Consider the following 22,631-nt stretch of genomic DNA (forward strand, 5'->3'; position numbering starts at 1 on the left):
GCCACAAAGAAACCTATTTGACTTTCTCCCCCCTTCTCAAGGAAAAACTTGGTTTGGCCTGAGAAGGCATTCCTCTGAACAGCCGTCCTGGGGGAAAACGCTGGTATTTGGGCGCCATCACCTGGGACACAAAATCCACTCTGCGCTAACGGTCATCTGTACTTCCTTCAGACTGGGCAAGCAAAGCAAGGTGGCGCTCTTGGAGTTTGCACAGGCAAAGGCTTGCAGAAAGAAGCATAAGCTAAAATTACAGCAAGGTGCTAAAAAGAGGAAGCCGACCCAAATTCTATAGGAATTCAAATGTTAAACATGTAATATTTCAATTTAAATGTTAAACGGTTCTTTCACAAAATTAAAAAAATATGTATTTATTTATTTAGAGACAGCGAGTGAGCAGGGGAGAGGCAGAGAGAGAGGGGGGACAGAGGACCCGAGAGGTGCTCTGTGCCGACAACAGACAGCCCGATGTGTGGCTCAAACTCACGAACTGTGAGATCATGACCTGAGCTGAAGTCAGATGCTTAACCAACCGGGCCACCCAGGCGCCCCTAAAAAAAATTTTTTTAATGTTTATTTATTTTTGAGAGAGAGAGAGAATGAGCAGGGGAGGGAGAGTGGGAGACACAAAATCTGAAGCAGGGTCTAGGCTCCCAGCTGTCAGCACATAGCTCTACGCGGGGCTCGAACTCACGAACTGCGAGATCATGACTTGAGCTGAAGTCAGACGCTTAACTGACTGAGCCCCCTAGGTGCCCCTAAACTGTTCTTCTTACGAACTTTTACTTGTACATATTCTGCCTTATCTCGATGAGACTTTATAACATCTTTGGGATATAAAACACCTAAAGTTCTACATAAAAGCTTCATACAGGCCTGAACAGAGGAAGCCAACCTCTGCTGGGACGGGACGGGAACCTCAGCTCAGCGCCTGGCCTGGCAACTGCTAAGGACGACACCATTAAGGGAGCAGTTGCCTAGAGAGGCAGTCACAAGGGCACAACCCGAGCTTCTGACACCTGACCGCCCATGCTACAGTCCCCACTCCAGTACTTGAGAGCTGTCTGGCCTTGGGCAAGCTGCAAAACCTGTCAGCCTCCAGCTCCTCATCTGTTAAGTGTTAAATGGCGGTACTCAAGTTGTGAGGACAACTTATGATGTAGATGAGGAATATTCAACTCAGGGCTGAGGGCTGGAGGAAAATTCAAGGGTGGCCTGGGAGGGGAAGGTGCTGTAAGCAGGGCCGAACAGACGGGAGGGATGAAGAAATGATAACCAGTGGGGGGTGGGCGACGGGAGAATAAGCAGAGGCGATAGCAGAGGAAACGGGGGCACAGTGCCAGAGGCACATGAACTATCACTCTGCCAAGACGTGATCCGAAGGGAAAAGTCCAGATACAAAGTCAGGAGTACGGAACTCTTGCGCATACTCCCTTCTCAGTGACAGGTTTGACATCCCTGAGGCTTGTCCAAGACAGAAGGTGAGAAGCAGATACATGCACGGAGGCTCATTTGTTCGATTTATTCTAACGTTTCTTCTCTTTAAAGAGGCCACTTGTCAATTCTTTACCCGTCCCCTTAGGCTGAGACAGGTTAAGAAGGCAGTCACAGAAATGCCCAAACGACCCCTGTGGACCCTGTGGACGGCTCTCTGGAAAGGGACTTAGACCGGGTAGAAAATAAATACTTCCGGAAGGATTACTGCTCGTCCTGGGCTATCAAGGCCACTAGCGCTGCCTGGACCTCTTCTGCCTGGGCGGGGGGCAGCAGACAGTCTTGAATGAGGGCCAGAGCAGCCGTCTCTGTCAGACTGCTGAAATCCTGGGACGTCTTGACAGGGAGGTGCCCGGCCAGCTCACAGAGGGCGACATTGAACGCCTCGCCTTCCTTTACCCCAAAACTGGACTTCCGGGCCCACAGAATCACTCGGACCCCCGTGAGAGCCGAGGAGGGTGATGTCTTTCCAGGTGGGGCCCCCCGGGTCACAAACAAATTATGGGCGATCTCGCGGTCAGTCAGATAGTCGGTGGCCCGACATACCCTGCCTATCAAGGCTTCCAAGTCAGGCCCCGGCCCGCTAGTGTAAAAGAGGAAGGCGGGCGCTGGGACGGCCTGGAGGAGGTGCAGATGCCCCCCGGGGTCCAGGGGCTCGCTCGGTGCTCCCTCCACAGGCAGTCTGTGGGCCAGGTAATACCCGTGCAGGTGGAGGTGGTTCACTGAGGCCAAGCCACCCAGGCTGTTGAAGCCGACGCGGAAGCCTGGGTGTGAGCTCAGCAGCACAGCCTCGACCCCGGCCCGCAGCGCACCGGGCAGCAGGCGCTGGGGGAGCCCACGGGTGGGCTCGGGCACCAGCAGCACGTGGCCCCACTCCAAGGGGCTGACATTGATCATTACGAGGATGTCCTCTTGCTGGAGAGCGCCTGGCAGATCGGGCTCCCGGAGCAGACGGAAGAGGACTTCTCCTGGCCGGATCTTGTTGAAGTTAAACAGTGCAGGGTCAAACGCCTGCTTCACACTACTGATGCTCTGGGGGCGCCTCCTCTGCGCACCTCGCTCCACGTTCAGCTGAGCCACAAAACCCACGGCACCGGGGAGGGTTTGGGTCTGCAGCTCCCCCAGGCGGTAGCGGAACAGCCCCAGCTCCATCCGCTGCCTCCAGGCGGAGCAGAGCACAGAGTCGAAGCGAGACGGTGGTACGGCGTCCTCTGGGAGGCCGGGCGCGTCCCTCGGCCACTGAATCCCTTCCAGCACCAGCTCCTCCTGCCCGTAGACAAAGTCAGGAATGCCATGCCCTTCCCAGTCCTTACTGTTTGGAGGCAGCAAATAGGAAGTCTCGTGTGAATCGTGTGGAACGGCCATGGGGCTGACCTGTAACAGTCATAAGAGGTGAAAGATACATGATGCTAACCCATCTCCAGAGATTGTATTTTTATTTTCAAAGAAATTTCACTTTTTGTTCTGATTACAAACTTAATAGATGCCTTTGGGAAAAGATGTCGAAAACACGAAATCACTCACAATTCCATCGCCTACACGTTAGCATTCATTTTTGCTGCATTAAAATATACATGTTCTTTCTAAAAGTTACGTATATTGAATAAACTTTCTCCCTCCCCACCCCCCTTTTTTAATGTTTCTTTTGTTTTTTATTTTTGAGAGAAAGAGACAGAGTGTGAGTAAGGGAGGGGCCGAGAGAGAGAGAGAGACACAGAACCCGAAGCAGGCTCCAGGCTCTGAGCACAGAGCCTGACGTGGGGCTCTAACTCACAAACTGCGAGATCATGACCTGACCCCATGTAGGAGGCTTAACCAACTGAGCCACCCAGGTGCCCCTCTCTTTCTCTCTTTCAAGTCCCAATGTGGGAGTTGGACTCATGACCCTGAGATCAAGAGTCAGATGTTAACTGACTCAGCCACCCAAGCGTCTTGTCAACTTTCTTGAGTGGAGAAGCAAACAGAGCTAAAATACAACACTTGAGGGGCGCCTGGGTGGCGCAGTCGGTTAAGCGTCCGACTTCAGCCAGGTCACGATCTCGCGGTCCGGGAGTTCGAGCCCCGCGTCGGGCTCTGGGCTGATGGCTCAGAGCCTGGAGCCTGTTTCTGATTCTGTGTCTCCCTCTCTCTCTGCCCCTCCCCCATTCATGCTCTGTCTCTCTCTGTCCCAAAAATAAATAAACGTTGAAAAAAAAAATTAAAAATAAAATAAAATAAAATAAAATAAAATAAAATAAAATAAAATACAACACTTGATTCCAACACCTGGGGGGAAAAAATCACCATTTACATTCAGCCTTATTTTCATATATAGATGAACTTCGATTTTTAACCAATCTTAATTATACATATAGGTTGTTGCTAATTTCATACCTGTTGCAATGAACATCCTGTGTATCTGTTTCCAGACATGTTTTTATTTTCCTTTAAGATAAAATCACAATAAACTACTGGGTCAGAGTAGGCCCGTGCATGGCTCAGGCTTTTGATACATTATCAAAGGGCCCTACAGAAAATTGAAACAGCATTCTTTTGTATAAGAATGGCCAAGGTTTCAAAGCTGACCACTCCTTTTATAAGAACAGCCTTTCCACTGTTCAGTAGTGATTCCAAATGGCCACGCAGAGAGCCATTTGGGTGTGGACGTGCGTAAGCACCAGGGTTGATTCTTCAAGGGGGAAATGCATGGTTGTCTCCCATCTCCCACGCGGCCCTTGGAGCCCTGTGGACCCAGGTGTCCGGGAGAAGGGCCTGCTGTTGGCTCAGACAGGACCTCACAAGGAGGCTTACCTCAGTAGAGTTGCTTCAGCTCAAGTTTGGGCTTCCTCAGCTCTTCCGGTCCAGAAACTTCATATTAATGAAACAGAAAGGAAACATTAAAAAACATACAAAATCACACACCAAAGGTCTAGTTCAGGGGCGCCAGGGTGGCTCAGTCAGGTGTCTGACTCCTGATGGCGGCTCAGGTCATGATCTCACAGTTCAAGGGCTCTGAGCTGATGCAGAGAACCTGCTTAGGATTCTCTCTCTGCCCTTCTCCCGCTCACAGATGCACACGTGCACTCTTTCTCTCTCTCAAAATAAATAAATAAACTTAAAAAAAAAAGGTCAAGCTTAATAGGTCTAGAATTTCAATTTTGTAGATGAGAAAATTGAAATCTACCCCAGAAACCAAGAGCACACTTTACACACTGTATGTTAGCCAATTTGACAATTAAAAAAAAAAAAAAAAGAAATGGTTAAGATGGTAAATCTTATGCTGTTACCACAATAACAAGTCTTTTTTTTTTTTTTTAAGTTGATTACTTTGAGAGAGAGAAACATAGCAGAACCTGAAATGAGGCTAGAACCCATGAACCGTGAGATCATGACCTGAGGTGAAATTAAGAGTCAGAAGGTTGGGGCGCCTGGGTGGCTCAGTCGGTTGGGCGTCCGACTTCAGCTCAGGTTACGATCTCGCGGTCCGTGAGTTCGAGCCCCGCGTCGGGCTCTGGGCTGATGGCTCAGAACCTGGAGCCTGCTTCCAATTCTGTGTCTCCCTCTCTCTCTGCCCCTCCCCCATTCATGCTCTGTCTCTCTCTGTCTCAAAAATAAATAAAAACGTTAAAAAAAAAAAGAGTCAGAAGGTTAACCAACTGAGCCACCCAGGCCTCCCACCACAATAACAAATCTTTTTTTTTAAATTTTTTAAAACAATTTCCATTAAAATTTTTTTCTTTAATGTTTATTTATTTGAGAGGAGAGAGAGAGAGAGAGAGAGAGCGCGCGCATGAGCAGGGGAGGGGCAGAGAGAGAGAGGGAGACACAATCTGAAGCAGGCTCCAGGCTCTGACCTGTCAGCACAGAGCCCGATGAGGGGTTCAAACTCATGGACCACAAGATCATGACCTGAGCCCAAGTCGGACACTCAACCAACTGAGCCACCCAGGCACCCCCGTTTTAATTTATTTTTGAAAGAGAGAATGAGCGGGGGAGGGGCAGAGAGAGAGGGGGACAAAGGACCCTAAATGGGCCTCCAATTCACGAACCATGAGATCACGACCTGAGCCCAAGTCAAACACCACCCAGGTGCCCCTGGAGCATGTGATTCTTGATCCTGGGGTTGTAAGTTTGAGCCCCACATGGAGTGTAGAGATTACAACTCAAAGTAGAGGTTCAAACAGATATTTGTACACCTGTGTTCATAGCAGCATTTTTCACAGCAGCCAAAGGCAGAAACCACCCAAGGGTCCGCTGACAGATGAAAGGCTAAACAAAACGTGGTACATTCACACAGTGGAGGATTATTGAGTCTTCCAAAGGAAGGAAATGCTGGCACACGTCACAACACGGATGAACCTGGAGGACATCACGCTCAGTGAAATAAGCCAGGAATAAAAAGGATGAACACTACCATATGATCCCATCTATATTAAGTACTGAGAGCAGTCAAATTCAGAGAGACAGAAGGTAGAATGGTGGCTGTGAGGGGCCGGGAGAGGGAAGAGGGAGTTTTTTGTTGTTTAATGGTACAGAGTTTCACTGTTGCAAGATGAAAAGAGTCAATAATGTGGCATATTTAACACTGCCGTACGACACGCTTAGAAACAGTTAAGACATCGGGGCACCTGGGGGGCTCAGTCGTTTGAGTGTCTGACTTTGGCTCAGGTCATGATCTCAGGGTTCATGGGTTAGAGCCCCGCATCAGGCTCTGTGCTGACAGCTCAGAGCCCAGAGTCTGCTTCGGATCCTGTCTCCCTCTCTCTCTGCCCCTCCCTTGCTTGCACTCTGTCTCTCTCTCTCAAAAATAGAAAAAAAAACAAAAAAACATTAAAAAAATAGTCAAGATGTGAAATCTTATGCATATTTTGCCACAATTAAAAATAATTTTAAGTGAGTCTCAGAAGAGATTTAAGAAATCCAATACTTTGCTATTTATTTGAGCTATACTTAAGACTATTCGCTTACTCTCTCCTTCATCCATTTATTCAGGGTCAACGGCCACCTCACACCCACTCCCGATATTCTGGGGGCACCTCTTCCACGCACCTGCTCCATGTTCAGCTGAGCCACAAAATCCAACTATTTAAAGTAACCACTACAGGGGCACCTGAGCGGCTCAGCTGGTTAAGTGTCCAACTCTTGATCTCAGCTCAGGTCTTGATCTCAGGGTCCTGAGTTCAAGCCCAGTGTTGGGCTGCACGCTGGGCATGAAGCCTACCTAAAAAAAAAAAGTAACTGCTACATATGAGGCAATGAGGACATAGGAGCAAATAAGGTAAAAAGGGTCCCTATTGTCATAGAATTTATATCCTGTGGTAGAGTCAGACAACAAGCAAAATGAACACGGTGATAGTATTCTGTGGGAAATAAACATGATACAAGAGACGGTAACCAAAAGGTGGGATCAGGGCATCGGACTTCAATAATAGGGCAGGGCTCAGCTCTTTGAGGTGACAGCAGAGGGAAGACACGCAGAATGAGAAAAACCCTGCAATGAAGAGTCGAGGAGAGTGTATTCTAGGAAAGGAAATAGCAAGTCCAAGGTCCTGAGTCAGGCAGGTGCTTGGTCTGTTCAAGAGCAGAAAGGAAGCCACTATTAACTAGAACATGGCCAACAGGTGGTGGTGGAATGAGGCTGGAGAGGAAGGCAGGGGCCAGATTAGCTGTGGGGCCTTAGGCATCATGGCCAGGAGCTTGGGTCTTATTCTAAATGGAAAAAGAAATCCCTGGGAGGTTCTAGGCAGAAGGACCATCTGATACTTTATAAACCTTTTTCCCAAATGCCGTGGGGGAAGTGGCTGCAGGGGAGCAAAGCGGAAGGGGACCATTTGGGAGGCGACTCTGACGGCCAGGCGGGCGAAGAGGCAGAATGGCTGGCACAGGTGGCAACAGATGGAGAGGAGAAGGGGACGTGGGCCCTGCCTGCAGGGCCCAACCAACAGGGCCCGCGGACAGGCTGGCTAGGGGCACTGAGGCACGGGGAAGACGCAGGAGGGACCTAGCTTCAGGGACAAGGTACACTGCAGTGGCATTTACAGAGCTGGTGGAGCTGATGGTGGGGTGGGGGGTGGGCACAGGCTGATTAGAAAACGGGAGGACTGAAGAGGAGGAGCCCAGGAGGGAACCTGGGCATCCGAGACATGGTGTAGACAGCTGACAGTCAAACCTGGAGGTCAAGGGTAAGGTGTGGGCGAGATACAAATCTGGAATAACATGTAAAGCCAGGGGCTAGGACAAAGGACCCAGGGCTAAGATGACACCAGAGGGCTAAAAATACAAGTAAAGATATACTGATCAGTTGAATCAGTAGAAAATGCATTTGGTCATATTTATACTAAAGTGAACCAGTAGGCAAAAAGCATTATGGACGAATAAAGAAGAATAATTTAGAGTGATCAATTAGTAGTGAGTGTGTGTGACAGGATCAAACCTTTACAGGAAAACCAGGAGAAAGGGGACACCGGTTGCACGTCTATCTTGCGCCAGGCACGTTCTAAGTTTTCTCTAGTGACCTGGACGAGTCTGTGAGGTGGGTATCATCCTGGGACAAAGGTGAGAGATTAGGTTTTACAGGCTGACGAGGTGCTTGAATTCCAGCCCTAGCATTCACTAGGAATGTGACCTTGAGCCCTGAGAATGAAGTCCATTTCCTCACCGCGGGCTCTGGGCTCTCAAGCCTTAGCTGTGCCTCTCTCTCTCACACCTCTCTCTGCTCTTCACTCTTACTGGACTTGTTCCTGCTCAGGGCCTTGGTGTCTTCTGCGCTTCCTGCCTACAACACCCTTTTCCCAGATTTTCTTCACATGGCTGGCTTTTTCAGGTCTCAGATCAAATGTCACTGCCTCAGAGAAAGCTTGTGTGGCCATCCTACCTAATGTCCCAAGGGAAATAGGAAGAAAGAAATAGTATTATAAGCAGGGAAATAAGTGTCCTGGAAAACAACCACCACCACAACAACAAAAAAATGGAATTCAAATCCATGAGTTAGTAGTTGTGAACATAACTTTAAAAATTTTTTAAATTTTTTTCAAATTTAGAGACAGAGCATGAGCAGGGTAGGGGCAGAGACAGAGGGAGACACAGAATCTGAAGCAGGCTCCAGGCTCCGAGCTGTCAGCACGGAGCCCGACGTGGGGCCAGAACGCACGGACTGTGAGATCATGACCTGAGCTGAAGTCGGATGCCCAACCGACTGAGCCACCCAGGCGCCCCTGAACATAACTTAAAAAAAAAAAAAATTCAACTAAGGGGAGCCTGGTGGTTCAGCTCAGGTCATGATCCCAAGGTCATGAGATCCAGCCCTGCATCGGGCTCTGTGCTGGGTGTGGAGCTTAAGATTGTCTCTTTCTTGGGGCGCCTGGGTGGCTCAGTCAGTTAAGCATCTGACGGGCTCAGGTCATGATCTCACGGTTTGTGCGTTTGAGCCCCATGTCGGGCTCTGTGCTGACAGCTCAGAGCCTGGAGCCTGCTTCGGATTCTGTGTCTCCCTCTCCCTCTGCCCCTCCCCCACTTGTGCTCTGTCTCTCAAAAATAAATAAAACATATAAAAAAATTGTTTAAAAAAAGATTCTTTCTCTCTCATAAATAAATAAAAAATAATTTCACAGGAAACACTAGAAGCTACTTTTTTTTTAATTTATATTTTGAGAGAGACAGAGAGAGAGAGAGCACGTATGTCCGTGCAAGCAGGGGAAGGGCAGAGAGACAGGGGGACGAGGATCCAAACTGGGTTCCTCACTGACAGGCTGATGGTAGCAAGCCCAATGTGGGGCTTGAACTCACGAACCACGAGATCATGAGCTGAGCCAAGAAGTCGGACTTTCAACCGAGCCACCCAGGCGCCCCTAGAAGCTATTGTTAAAAGCATTATCAGCAACTCAGGTTTTACACTGTTTCAAGAGTTGATCAGGCAAGGCAGGACGGTATGCTAACCAGGCTCAGAATGCCTATTTAATAACTTACAATGAGAAATGTGCCAAACGGCACAAAATGTTCATATTGGCTAATCAGTATAGTCCCTCCTCTATATAAAAATGTACCAGGAAGCAACATTATAATCAGAAGGCTGTTCAAAGAAGGGCTTAGCACCAAGTGAGGTGGCTGGGAGATCTATGTCACTGATGGTCACCACGGCACAGGGCCTATTTCCACATCTTCACTGTGAAGAGATAGTCTCACCATGAAGTCCAGGGACTGGCCTTGGCGGGCCAGTACTCCCTCCCCTCAGTCTAGTACAGGAGACACTATGACAGCTTCCTGTTTCCTGTCTATCCTTTTACTATCCAAAGATGAATCCTTTTTTTTTTAAATTTTTTTCAACATTTATTCATTTTTGAGATACAGAGAGAGAGAGAGAGAGAGAGAGAGAGAGAGAGAGAGAGACAGAGCATGAGTGGGAGAGGGGCAGAGATGGAGGGAGACACAGAATCCGAAGAGCACTCCAGGTTCTGAGCTGTCAGCACAGAGCCCAATGCAGGGCTCAAACTCACAGACTGCGAGACCATGACCTGAACTGAAGTCGGACGCTTAATGGACTGAGCCACCTAGGTGCCCGAAAAATCCTTTCTTGCACGGGAAGAGCCAGCCTACTGTCAGGATGATCAGGTTGGGACTGGGCTACACTCCACTCACCTCGACTGGTTTTGGTGTTCTCACTGCTCTGCAGCCCCCGCTTCTTGGAAGAGAACATTTCCACAACGGTGGGACTCACACGCTGATATAGTGAGTCTTACTAAAGTCACTCTCAGATAGATGAAGGCCTTATTCAGTGCTGGGGAAGTCACTCAGCAACATTTACTCAACAACTGCCAGATCCTGTAGATCGCAATTCTCCTAGCTCTTCACGGGGCTTACAGACAAGTAAGCCAAGTCAACATAAACTGCACTGGGGATTCTGTAAGTATAAGACTCCTAACCTAGTCTAGGGAAGCAGGAAAGGCTTCCCTGAGGCTAAGACGGAAAAGGAACTGAGAGCCAAGAGAAAGGGACAGAGGCTGAAGTCAGATTTCAGAGGGTCCTAGACTGGTTTTTAATCATTAGTTTTAAGCTGAAATCAACATGATCAGGCTTAGACTTCACAAAGATCAGCAAGCAGAATAAATCAGGAGAGTCAAGAACGAATTCCAACAAGTGTGTCAACTATACCTCAATAAAGCTGAAAACTCCCACCTCCTCCTCTCAGGAACCTGTAATCCTCACCTTCTGGACTAGTGTAGGTTCGTTCATGCATGCATGCATCCAATTCGTTGAAGCTTTCTACGTGCCAAGCGTTTTCCTAGAGATTGAGAGGGGACAAGAGCAAACAGGTCACCCTCGGTCCTTACCGCCTCTGGAAGCGACGTGGGTCAGAAGAGAGCACGTCGGCTGGAGTAAGCAGTATGGCCATGGAGAGCCATGAAAAGAGACTTAGACTGGGGTGACCTCTTTCAAAATGGAGCTTAGACAAGTCACGGACCCCCCCCCCCCCCGCACCGGACCTGTTCTCCCCATTTGTAAAATGGGAACCTACCCTGCAGGGCCCTTGTGAAAATCGAAGATCACTAAGCACGGCTCCCGGCACTCTGCGTACAGCGTCAGTGGGCCGCAAGGTTCTGTGATTTCTGGAGGTGGCATGCGGGCTGCAACACGTGCGGCGAGGGCACAGTGGTACGTGCTGAATGAAAAAGCCCTCGCCGAGCGGATGCTTGGCCGGCAGCCTTCGGCCACGTAGCGATTCTCGAGGTTTCCCGGATATCCAGGCACCAGGTACTTCCCTGATGCCCCTACCGGACCGCGCCCAAAGCCTCCGCCATCACCGACTGCAGTCGAACCGGACGCAACGCGACACTCACCGCAAGCTCCTATCCCAGCCATGGCGAGGCAGTGGCGTGTCGAACGCATGCGCAGTCTGCACGCCCGCGCGCGGCGGGCCACGCCCCGTCCGCTTCAGAGGCGGGGCCGTACGGGCTGGGCTCCGCCCCCAGAGCGTCCGGCCCCGCTCCGGGCCCCGCCTCCAGCTAGCCGCGGACCTCCCGAAGCGGGCCCGCTGAACCCGGCCTGGAGCGCCTGGGCGCTTTAAGGAGGGGGCGGGCCCGGGGGCGGTGGCCCCAGGAGCGGTTGCCGCGGGAACGGGGCGGTGACGCGGCCCGAGGGCGGAAGTGAAAAAGTTGCCGGCGCCCCGAGACGAGTTGGCGGAGTTCTGCGTGCGGCGCGGCGATGGGGGGCTCGGGCAGTCGCCTGTCCAAGGAGCTGCTGGCCGAGTACCAGGTGCGCGGGACGCCGGTCCCCGGGGAGTTTGCGCGCGGGCCTGCGCTGCGGAGCGGGGTCCCGGGGCTGGGTCCCGGGGCGGGCGGTAGGGCGGGCGCGGCCTCCGGGAGGCCCGCTGAACCCCTCCCGTTTTGCTTTCCAGGACTTGACGTTCCTGACCAAGCAGGAGATCCTCCTGTAAGTGCCGTCTCGAACCTCAGCTCCCGGATCTTCTAGAGGCGACTTCGGGGGGCTCTGTCCACAGACGAGTTTAACAAAGGGTCCCCCAGGGGGAGGGACGGGGCCCGCGGCCGAGCAGGTGCCCGCACCCCGGCCGCGAGCCCTCCCCGCCGGCTCGGGGGGCCCCGATGCGCACCGCAGAGCCACCTCGGAGCCTCCGCCCGGGCTGGGCGCTCCGGGGCCTGCGCTCCCTGGCTCCTGCGTTATCGAACTTCCTGCCCCAGCCCGGCGGGGGCTCGGCGGACTTCGCCTAGCGGGAGCCCGGCCCCTCGTAACTTGACCTGAATATATACAGTGACCGTTAACGCTTACTGAGCACTCGTCGTGCGCCAGCAACTGTGCGAAGTGCTTGCCTATATTACCTAATTCAATCCTTAGGAGGGAGGTGCGGGGACAATGAATCAGGTTTCCGAAAAGTTTGTTTACTTGCCTAAGAGTACGCTCCAAGTGAGAGGATTTGAATTCGGGCTGGAAACCCCTTCCTAGCCGTGTGCCAGCTTTTTGTGGTGAAGGCGCTTGAGTGAGGCGATTCCTTGGCTTCTCTTGGCAAAAATAATCCCAGTGGGAAGGAGCTGGGGGCGGAGGAAGAGATCGTTTAGGTAGCTGCTAAAATGGAAGGCTTTGAGGAGCTGGAGATCCCTGGAGTGAAATGAAAGTGAGGTTTCGACTTTACTCTTTTCTCACTGTTTTTCAGGGCCAACTGCTGGCTCCTTCTGCACCCTCTCCATCCCTCTGGGAGCTCTAGAGCCAGCCCCAGTACAGTGCCTGGCACACAGTAGGCCCTCAGTAAATACCCATTGCATGAATGGACTCCCAGCCTGTAGTCTTGTGACATATCTCCCTTTGGCTTATGCCTGATGGCTGAGAAGCTCTGTGTATGTGGCTTAGCTTGTCACCTGGTTTAATTTTTTTTTTTTATTTTTATTTTTCAACGTTTATTTATTTTTGGGACAGAGAGAGACAGAGCATGAACGGGGGAGGGGCAGAGAGAGAGGGAGACACAGAATCGGAAACAGGCTCCAGGCTCTGAGCCATCAGCCCAGAGCCCGACGCGGGGCTCGAACTCACGGACCGTGAGATCGTGACCTGGCTGAAGTCGGATGCTTAACCGACTGCGCCACCCAGGCGCCCCGTCACCTGGTTTATTAATGGGTAGCAAGGCAAGGAGTGGGGATGTGATACACACAGGAAGGTTTGCCAACAGGTTCCTCTCCTTCTGCCAGAGCCCACAGGCGGTTTTGTGAGCTGCTTCCTCAGGAGCACCGGAGCACGGAGGAGTCACTGCACACACGAGTGTCCTTGGAGCAGATCCTCAGCCTTCCAGAGCTCAAGGTGCCAGTCCCCCACCCTGCCTCTGCTATTCGTCTTGAGATCATGTGGTCACTAGTCCCCCATTCTGGTCTTTCCTCCATTTAGTCCCAATTTCCTGGGGGCAAGGGCTTTATCAAAATCACCCAGTGGAATTAGCTAGAATGGTGTTTTTCAAACTGGGATTCTTGGACATATTATTGGAGAGTCAAGTAAGTTTTGTCCTTTATTATATTTTTTAATTTTATTATTTTTTAATGTTTATTCATTTTTGAGACAGATAGAGTATGAGCGGGGCAGGGGGGTGGGTGGGGTGCAGAGAGAGAGCAAGTCACAGAATCCAAAGCAGGCTCCAGGCTCTGAGCTGTCAGCACAGAACCTGATGCGGGGCTCGAACCCATGGACTGTGAGATCATGACCTGGGCCGAAGTTGGCCGCTTAACCAACTCAGCCACCCAGGCACCCCTAAGTTTTGTCCTTTAAAAGGAGTTGAGGGGCGCCTGGGTGGCTCAGTTGGTTTAGCGTCCGCTCTTGATTTTGGCTCAGGTCATCTCACAATTTGTGAGTTCAAGCCCTGCACCGGGCTCTGTCCTGACAGTGCAGAGCCTGCTTGGGATTCTCTCTCTCTCCCTCTCTCTCTCTGTCCCTCCCCTGTTCTAGTTTTGTCTGTCTGTCTCTCTCTCTCAAAATAAATAAGCCTGAAAATAATAATAAATAAATAAAAGGAGTTAAGTTACTGTATTAAGGTTTGAGAAGCTCTATTCCAGAGGCCATGCCTCTCCACAGGGTTGCTGTAAAAATTTTTACGCAAAGGGCCCGGCCTGGTGCCTATAACACAGTGAGTGTTCAAGTAAACGTGTTTTATAGTAACCAGCCCATCTTGTTCTCTGCTTAGGATGCTTTCATCTTCCTTCTCTGCCCCTAGGCCTGCTGTTGGGTCAAACTGACTCGGTTACAGCCGTCCCTGTCTCTTCCTCAGTCAGTTGGCTCTCCCACCCTCCATGCTGGTCCCAAAACACTGAGCATGCTCTCCCGTGAGCCCAAGCTCATGGTACCGTGACCTGCTCCCTCCAGTTCCTGGCAGGGTTTGAGGAGTGTGTGACCTGGGCTACATCCCATGGTGTTCACAGAAGGCTCTCTTGCCTAGGCCAACCCCTTCAAGGAGCGAATCTGCAGAGTCTTCTCCACATCGCCAGCGAGGGACAGCCTGAGCTTCGAGGACTTCCTGGACCTCCTCAGTGTGTTCAGTGACACAGCGACTCCAGACCTCAAGTCCCACTATGCCTTCCGCATCTTCGGTGAGGGCCAGGAGCAGCCTGGCCTGACACGGCCTGCTCCCACATGGTCCTGGTGGTGGTGTTCCTGCTCGGGAGCCGGGGGTCTCTGTGGAGCCTTGGAACTCACACTGACCACATTCTTTCTGGCTTCCTGCGTCTGTCCATAGACTTCGATGATGATGGAACCCTGAACCGAGAAGACCTGAGCCAGCTCGTGAACTGCCTCACGGGCCCGGGCGAGGACACGCAGCTTAGTGCTTCAGAGATGAAACAACTCATTGACAACGTGAGTAGCCGGGCCGGGCCGGGCCAGGGAGCGGGAGGGGAGGGCTAGGACTTGGCCTGAAGCTGTCCTTTCCCAGATCCTGGAAGAGTCCGACATCGATCGGGATGGCACCATCAACCTCTCAGAGTTCCAGCACGTCATCTCCCGCTCACCAGACTTTGCCAGGTATGAGGTCACGGTCCCCCTGCGTTCTGGTTACCCCTGGGTCCCCGCCTGCTGCAGCTGGGCCTGGGATGTTGGGATGGGAGGTGGCAGCCGGGCTGAGAAGGCCCCAGTTCCTCTCAGCGTCTCAGGGCAGCTCTTCCAAAGGGGACGGACAGACGTGGGTCAGCCCATTCCAAAGGGTCTTAGGGAAGATGTGGGTAAGTTTGGGGTTAGTGTCTCCCCTCCTCTTCCAGCAGAAAACCCGAGCCACTTTTCTCTTGTTCAGCTCCTTTAAGATTGTCCTGTGACAGGAGCCACAGCCATGTGTCCCAGCAAGCACCCTGCCCAAGAGCCTTTCCACTGCTGAGCTGTGGCCGAGGTCATGCCTGTGTTGCCAGGGCCGGCCGAGCTGGCCTAGCCCAGAGCTGGCACTGTGCAGTCCTGCTCCAGGCAGGGGAAGGCCCTCCATGGCGGGGCCTCTCCTGCCACTGTCATCGCTCGATTTGTGTTCTACTAATCTATAATAAAGGTGTAGATGTTTTGACCCTTTGCGTGATACTAGAAACACAGGTATGGGACAGGACTGGACTTCCAGGAACCTTTGGTCATACTGGGAACAACAGGATTTAAAGGGCCGGTGGGGGTGGGGGCGCTGGGTGGCTCAGTCGGTTGAGCTTTCGACTTCAGCTCAGGTCATGATCTCGCATTTCGTGGGTTCAAGCCCCACATCGGGCTCTGTGCAGAGCCTGGAGCCTGCTTCAGATTTTGTCTCCCTCTCTCTCTGCCCCTCCTCTGCTCTCTCTCTCTCAAAACTAAACAGACATGAAAAAAGTTTTTTAAAGGGGCAAGAGGAAGTGAGACTATAGCTCGCCTGGCCCACCCCCCACTGAGGGTGTGAGTATAAAGGGTAGCAGGACAGATGGAACCCCTCTATACCCTCATGGTGGTGGTGGTTACATGAATTTCTACACGTGTGAGAATTTACACAACTGTGTGCCAAAAGAAAAAAAAACATCAGTTTTACTGTATGATCGTTCAAAAAATAAAATTTTGGGGCACTGGGTGGCTCCATCGGTTAAGCGTCCGACTTCGGCTCAGGTCATGGTCTCACGGTTCATGAGTTCCAGCCCCGCATCGGGCTCTGTGCTGGCAGCTCGGAGCCTGGAGCCTGCTTCGTATTCTGCAGTTCTCTCTCTCTCTGCCCTTCCCCCACTCGCACTCTTTCTCTCTCAAAAATAAAATAAAAGGGGCGCCTGGGTGGCGCAGTCGGTTAAGTGTCCGACTTCAGCTCAGGTCACGATCTCGCGGTCCGGGAGTTCGAGCCCCGCGTCGGGCTCTGGGCTGATGGCTCAGAGCCTGGAGCCTGTTTCCGACTTCAGCCAGGTCACGATCTCGCGGTCCGGGAGTTCGAGCCCCGCGTCAGGCTCTGGGCTGATGGCTCGGAGCCTGGAGCCTGTTTCCGATTCTGTGTCTCCCTCTCACTCTGCCCCTCCCCCCCGTTCATGCTCTGTCTCTCTCTGTCCCAAAAATAAATAAACGTTAAAAAAAAAATAAAATGTTAAAAAAAATTTTTTTACACACAAAAAAAATTGTAAACAAATTTTGAAAACTAAGAAAATGACAAAACCCCTGATCCCCTGTGCTGTCACCCTGAATGGACTGGGGAAGGTGCAGAGTAAAGGGGCTGAGGGAAAGCAAATGAGTTCCTTGCCCCCAACCCATCAGGGCATTACACTTCCCACCTTAAGGACCATACTCCACTGAGAGATGGAGTTAGCCAGGCCAGGCTGGTTCTGGCCCACTAGCCCCTGGAACGAGGAGGTTCAGAACCTTTCAGAACTCAGAGAACTAGACCAACCTCAGAAAATAACAGTCCTTTGGGGTGCCTGGGTGGAGTGTCCCGACTCTCCATTTTGGCTCAGGTTATGATCTTGCAGTTCGTGAGTTCGAGCCCTGCATCAGGCTCTGCACTGACAGGGCAGAACCTGCTTAGGATTCTCTCTCTGTCCCTCTCCTTCTTGTGTGCATGTGTGCATGCTCTCTCTCTCCCTCTCTCTCAAAATAAACAAACATTAAAAAAAAAAAAAAAAGTAGAATCCCCTGGGTGGCTCAGGTCATGAGCCAGGTCATGATCTCACCGTTCATGAGTTTGAGCCCGAGTCGGGCTCTGTGCTGACAGCTCAGAGCCTGGAGCCTGTTTTGGATTCTGTGTCTCCCTCTCTCTCTCTGCCCCTCCCCTCTCACACTCTGTCTCTCTCAAAAAATAAACAAACATTAAAAAAAATTTTTTTTTTCAGTCACAGTCCTTTAAGAGGAAAGGCCATGATTGTTTCTATTCTTTAGATTTTATTTAAAAAAAGAAAAAAAAGTAAAGTGCATCTCATTAAAAAAAAATATAAAACCCACATAAACTCAGGGCCCCTGTGTTGGGCAGTGTCCATATACCTTAGAATGGGGGCAGGCAAGGTACAGGGGATGGACTCTGGGGAGGACTAGGTTTAGGGGGGAGTCTGGGGTAGATGTGGGGAAAAGGGACACAGGTTTGCAGGCTGGGGTGGAGGAAGGCAGGCTTCCGAGAGAAAGTCGTCCATCATTACAAACTCTCTCCAGGGCTCGCGCTGCCCCCTCTCACACGTGGCCACAGCCTGATACAGGCTGGAAAGGTCCAGCAGGTGAGCCGGAGCCCAGGGCCTTGGGAGGGCTGCGGGGGCGGTGTGGCACCCCCCCCCCCCCCCCGGTCCCTGAGGTAACGGGATGATGGCTGTAATGGGCCGGCCAGCCGTCGAGGCAGGACGCACGGAGCCCGAGCCGGCCCTTGCCTCGGCAGAGACCAGGGGCAGCCGGTGGCGGCAGGCTAAGGCAGAAGGTGGAAGAGGCCAGCCGGTGGGGGTGCCCAGCTCTGTCTCAGACAACCACTTTGGGCGAATTCCCACGCCTCCGAGGCTGAGGCTGCGGGAGGGGCTGCGTGCGCGCCTGGGGCTCCGGGCTGTCTCCTCCTCACTCCTGTTTCACATTTTCCGTTGTTTAAACAAAGGGCTCAGTTTACACAGGGAGCGCTCTTCTGTCCATCGAGACAGGCCCCCATCTTCAGCTGGGACCTCCGGGGCCGCGGCTGTGGGTCGGAGGGGGCCTCGCTACGTGGCCCGCTCCATCGCTCCCGAGGGTCGGGAGCCACAGTTGTGTTCCGCGAGAAGCGGAGGCCCGGCTGACCCCCTCTGAGCACTCACGGCCTCTGAAGCCAAGGTGGAGTCCTTTAGAAGTCAGCTCTCACACCACGGAGTCCCGGATCTCAGAGCCCAGGCGGACCCGGGGCCGGGGGCACACCGGGGACACCTCCACAAAGCTGTCCTGGATGCTGAGCGGCCTCTTCTCGGACTCCGTGAAGACGCGGGGCCCCGGGGGGCTGTCTGACAGGGCCTGGTAGCCTCGGTGGTCGAGAGGGGTGCTAGGGGGGCCTACGCCGTTAAGCGGCCGGGTCTCGGGTGGCAGCGCCGTAGGGCGGGTCTTGGGGTGCACACTGGCACACTCCCCCTGCTTCAGGAAGGCTTTCATGCCGCCCCGGTGCCGGTAGAGGAAGAATAAAATCAGGAGCACCACAGCGAACACGAAGAGCGCGCACATCACCAGGAACTCGGTCCAGTAGGACTTGTCCGCACCCCAGCTGGCCTTGCCGCCGGCCGGCGCGCTCACCCGCGACGTGCTGATGACGACGGGCATGCCGCCGCTCCGGTCTGCTCGGTCCGCGATCATGTCCTCTACTACCTTTGGGCAGTAATTGGCCACCAGCTGCCAGAAGCCCTCCTCCAGCGACCAGCACTGGAACACCCCCAGTTCCTGCTGGCTGCCCACCAGCAGCAGGTCCCCAGTAGGCAACACGCGGCAGGAGGCCGAGGCGTTGACAGGGGCCCCGTCGTGGAGCCAGAGCCGGGTGGCCAGGTTGGAGAGGAGGGGGCAGGCCAACGTGTTCACTGCGTTGGGCTGAAACTGGACCTGCTCACACGGCTTCTCGCCTACAGACAGAAGACGCACGGGGTGAGGGGGGGCCCGGCATCCACGGTGGCCCCGAGCTCACCCGCCTCTCCCTGGACTGTGATCCTTGTACCATGATGGAAAACTCGGGGGACTCTGAGTCTGGGACGTGGACAGAAGGAAGGGCATTTATACCCACCATCGCCTGCAGAAGGCTTCTCAGCGGACTTGGCCCCCACCTCTCCAGCTCGGACAGGGCAGTTTACCTGTTAGTACAGGAGCCGGAAACCGGGCTGAGGACGTGTTGCAGAGGCCCCTGGCGTTTGCCCCCTCAATGTCCTGGATCCACGGCCTGGGGACCAAGAGACAGTCTGGGATAAGCCAGGAAACCACTGTGAGCCTGCATCGCCCTTCCCCGCACCCCACCCCCCACCACCCTCCTCAGTACAGCCAGGCCATCACGTGGCCCTGCAGACCCAGGCCTGGCCAAGGGCCTAGGGAGGCTCAGGGACCACCAGGACCAAAGCAGGAGTAAAAAGGCAGCTTCCCCATGCTGATTCCCCACCTGCAGGTTCTGAGCCAGCACCTCCTCTGTTTATACATTATCTATTCTAAATACAAGTTACCGTCACACTCCCCTGAATTACGAAAGCAATATGAGCTTTTAGAAAACATAAAACGTAATAAAAAATAAAAGTCATTCTTTTTTCTAAACTGTTATAAAAATTTTTAATGGTTTTATTTATTTTTGAGAGACAGATAGAGACAGAGCACGAGTGGGGGAGGGGCAGAGGGAGAGGGAGACACAGAATCCGAAGCAGGCTCCAGGGTCTGAGCTGTCAGCACAGAGCCCGACACGGGGCTTGAACTCGCAAACCTTGAAATCATGACCTGAGCCGAAGTTGGACGCTTAACCGACTGAGCCACCCAGAAGCCCCTTAAAAGTCATTCTTGATACACTCAGAAAACCTAAAAACTCAACCAAGTACAAAGGCTGAAAACACTACGGAAGCCACACACAACCCACCATCTGGTAACCGTGACGGGGAGTATTTGTGGTGCATCCTTCCAGGTGGACATGTGTGTACTCGTATGTGATTCTCTGAAATATAAAATCGGCACCAGGTCTCCATGTGTGTGAAGCAAGGTCACTACAAGGGGGACAGATTCCATCTTTATTTAAAATACACGTAGGGGCACCTGGGTGGCTCAGTCAGTTAAGAGCCAGACTTTGGCTCAGGTCATGATCTCGGGTTTGTGGGTTCGGGTCCCAAGTTGGGGTCTGTGCTGACAGCTCGGAGTCCGGAGCCTGCTTCGGATTCTGTGTCTCCCTCTCTCTCTGCCCCTCCCTCCCTCACTCATGCTCTGTCTCTGTCTCTCTCAAAGATAAACATTAAGACATTAAAAAATAATAATAATAAAATAAAATAAAATACAATACATGTATTTTGGAGCGCCTGGGTGACTCGGTTGGTTGGGTGTCCGACTGCGGCTCAGGTCATGATCTCACAGTTTGTTGAGGTTGAGGCCCACGTTGGGCTCTGTGCTGACAGCTCGGAGTCTGGGCCCTGCTTCGGATTCTATCTTCCTCTCGCTCTCTGCCCCTCCCCCACTAGCGCTCTCTCTCGCCCTCGCTCTCTCTCTCTCTCTCTCTCTCCCCCTTGCTCTTAAAAAAACATTAAAAAAAATTAAAATAAATAAAACACATGTATTTGTATTTTACATATATAGAGAAAAGTCTGGGAGGCTATATTTCCATCAAAATCTCACTGGGATTCTCTCTAGGTGGTGGGATTAGCGACAGTTTTTATTTTGTTTACGCTTCTCTCCACTTTTTAGGTTTTCCGTATGAACATTTTACAACCTTAGTTCTCTTGAAAGCCATTTTTAATGGGTTTTGTTAACGGATTGTTGCGTAGCCCTTATTTTTTGTTAAAGAAAAATTTGCACGCTAATTTTTCATTGCTGCGACACTTCACACTACCGAATGGGTAAGGCAAACGTAATTTCTTGCCTAAGCCAGAACCCTTTTGAGAGTCAGAAGGGTAATGTTTAAAAAAAAGAAAAAAAAAAGGAGGGCCTGTGGAAGGTGCTCTGAGGCCAAGGGCACAGGATGGACAAGTGGGACAATGGGAAGGGCCTGCAGAAGCTCTCACCTGGAGGCCACCTCAGGTTGGTAGAGGCTGACGTGTCTGCAGCTGGAACCGCTCCAAGCACAGTAGGGGTCCCGGGCGAGGACACAGTCCCCACAGCTCTGGTACAGGCTGCAGTTGGCCACAGGCACCTGGACTACGCCTGAGTGGGAGGCAGCGTAGAGCAGTCCCTGCACGGACACGGGGCGGGGGGTGAGAGGCGGGCACGGGCGGCCGGGGCCACCTCGCACAGCTGCACCTGGCTCGCGTGCCCACCAGAGCCACTCCCCAGGGGGCCTCCTCTTACGCCCCCGGGCACCCTACTTTCCGGTGGCTCATGCCACGAGACGGGAACTTTCCATCCTGCAGGCGCCAGGGAGAAGCTGGCTGGGGCCCGCTTATCGGTAATGAGGGGCACCCGGGTGTGCTCCCCGGGCTCCTCCTCCAGCTCACCCTGCTGGCGTCCAGCAGCAGGTTCTGCACGGGCTGTCCTGGCGAGAAGATCTGGAGCTCCTCGACGATGTGCACCCTGGGGCCCACGCCCACCGCCTTGTGCAGCCGGCCATCGCCTGGAACACGGACGGCGCTCAGGCCCACAGCCCCACAGCCGCGTCCCCCGAGCCCGAGCCCGCCCCGCCGCGGGCACTCACCGGTGCCCAGGAAGAGCACGTCGTAGGTGTGGTGCAGGCCGGACACGCGGTGCACGGCCACGCGCTGGTAGCGGGCGCGGGGCTGCAGCAGCAGCAGGCGGCTGCGGACCTGCCCGTCCATCAGGAAGTGGTCCTTGAGGAAGTTCAGCACACGGTCTGGGAGTTGCAGGGACGAGCTGATCTTCCTCTCCCGGGCACTGTCGGTGATGCACTGAAGGAGAAGGCGGCGGCGTGAGGCCGGTGCCGCTTAGAGCGGCCAGCAGGGCGGGAACCGCGTGGCCGCCGCCAGGATTGCCAGGCCCTGCCCCCGCGGTGGACGGCAGGGCCACCCGCCCGCCCCGCAGACGCCACTGCACGTCACCCGCGGTGCTGCAGGGAGCCAGCACACCGCTCGGGAGGCCCCGGGGCGAAGCCTGGGTGTGGGGCACCCAGGGGCCCTGGCCGGCGGGGTTCCCCTCCCTGCCCAGGCCCCTCGCCCTCCCCCAGGCCTCAGGAAGCATGCCACGCTTCGGCTGCTTCAGCAACCTTTCACCAGTGCCGGAAGGAAGCCTAGGCTGACCAGGGTCTCCTAGTGCGGGGGGCATGAAGGTGCCCTCCCAGGGCCCCAGGTGCCCACGACGGTGACAGCTCGGGGACGCCCTCCCTTGGCTCTGCTTCCTCCTCTAGCTTTCCTATTCCCTCACGGTGCTTCCTGGATCACCTCCCTTATGAACCCCCGGCACTCAAATCCCTGTTTCAAGGTCCAATGCCAATAGGCTGCCATTATGGGCAGCCTATTGAGCTGGATGGAAAGAAGGACCATATCCCCACGGCCGGGCCGCGCGTCACTCAACAGGTCACGCAACAGCTAGAGGAGGAGCTCACAGCTGGGCAGGGGAGAGACGCGCGTGCAGGGACAATGACAGAAGCGTGCACTAAGTGTCCCGAT

At 53.3% G+C, this 22,631-nt stretch overlaps 3 protein-coding genes across 8 annotated transcripts in view; 1 reads left to right on the plus strand and 2 right to left on the minus strand.

Annotated features, from left to right (window-relative positions):
• Window positions 1-1,504: 1,504 nt before the first annotated feature.
• GDPGP1 (GDP-D-glucose phosphorylase 1) lies at window positions 1,505-11,352 on the minus strand. Of its 6 annotated transcripts, none has more exons than XM_043553928.1 (5): window positions 10,982-11,352; window positions 10,672-10,747; window positions 4,282-4,338; window positions 3,865-3,915; window positions 1,505-2,865 (listed from the first exon to the last, which is right to left on the minus strand). In XM_043553928.1, the coding sequence occupies exons 4-5, from the start codon at window positions 3,901-3,903 to the stop codon at window positions 1,696-1,698; spliced, it is 1,209 nt and encodes a 402-aa protein (XP_043409863.1). In that variant the 5' UTR covers window positions 3,904-3,915; window positions 4,282-4,338; window positions 10,672-10,747; window positions 10,982-11,352; the 3' UTR covers window positions 1,505-1,695. The 6 variants fall into 6 exon arrangements, with proteins under 6 accessions (XP_043409863.1, XP_043409862.1, XP_043409865.1 ...); XM_043553927.1 differs by having other exon boundaries at window positions 10,618-10,747; XM_043553930.1 differs by lacking the exon at window positions 3,865-3,915.
• A 131-nt stretch (window positions 11,353-11,483) lies between these two features.
• On the plus strand, window positions 11,484-15,496 carry CIB1 (calcium and integrin binding 1). The gene is made up of 7 exons (XM_043553933.1): window positions 11,484-11,718; window positions 11,861-11,895; window positions 13,161-13,269; window positions 14,393-14,543; window positions 14,690-14,808; window positions 14,885-14,973; window positions 15,239-15,496. The coding sequence occupies exons 1-7, from the start codon at window positions 11,668-11,670 to the stop codon at window positions 15,258-15,260; spliced, it is 576 nt and encodes a 191-aa protein (XP_043409868.1). The 5' UTR covers window positions 11,484-11,667; the 3' UTR covers window positions 15,261-15,496.
• A 1,782-nt stretch (window positions 15,497-17,278) lies between these two features.
• The window catches only part of SEMA4B (semaphorin 4B), a 39,920-nt gene continuing 34,567 nt past the window's right edge, over window positions 17,279-22,631 (minus strand). Inside the window, exons 11-15 of the mRNA XM_043553934.1 lie at window positions 21,704-21,914; window positions 21,507-21,622; window positions 21,078-21,244; window positions 19,188-19,273; window positions 17,279-18,962 (exon numbers count right to left, since the gene is read on the minus strand). Coding sequence (XP_043409869.1) covers window positions 18,220-18,962; window positions 19,188-19,273; window positions 21,078-21,244; window positions 21,507-21,622; window positions 21,704-21,914 — 1,323 coding nt within the window. The 3' untranslated portion in view covers window positions 17,279-18,219. The remainder of the gene's footprint in view (window positions 18,963-19,187; window positions 19,274-21,077; window positions 21,245-21,506; window positions 21,623-21,703; window positions 21,915-22,631) is intronic.

This window comes from Prionailurus bengalensis, chromosome B3 (assembly GCF_016509475.1).
Source record: "Prionailurus bengalensis isolate Pbe53 chromosome B3, Fcat_Pben_1.1_paternal_pri, whole genome shotgun sequence".
Taxonomy (NCBI): domain Eukaryota; kingdom Metazoa; phylum Chordata; class Mammalia; order Carnivora; family Felidae; genus Prionailurus; species Prionailurus bengalensis.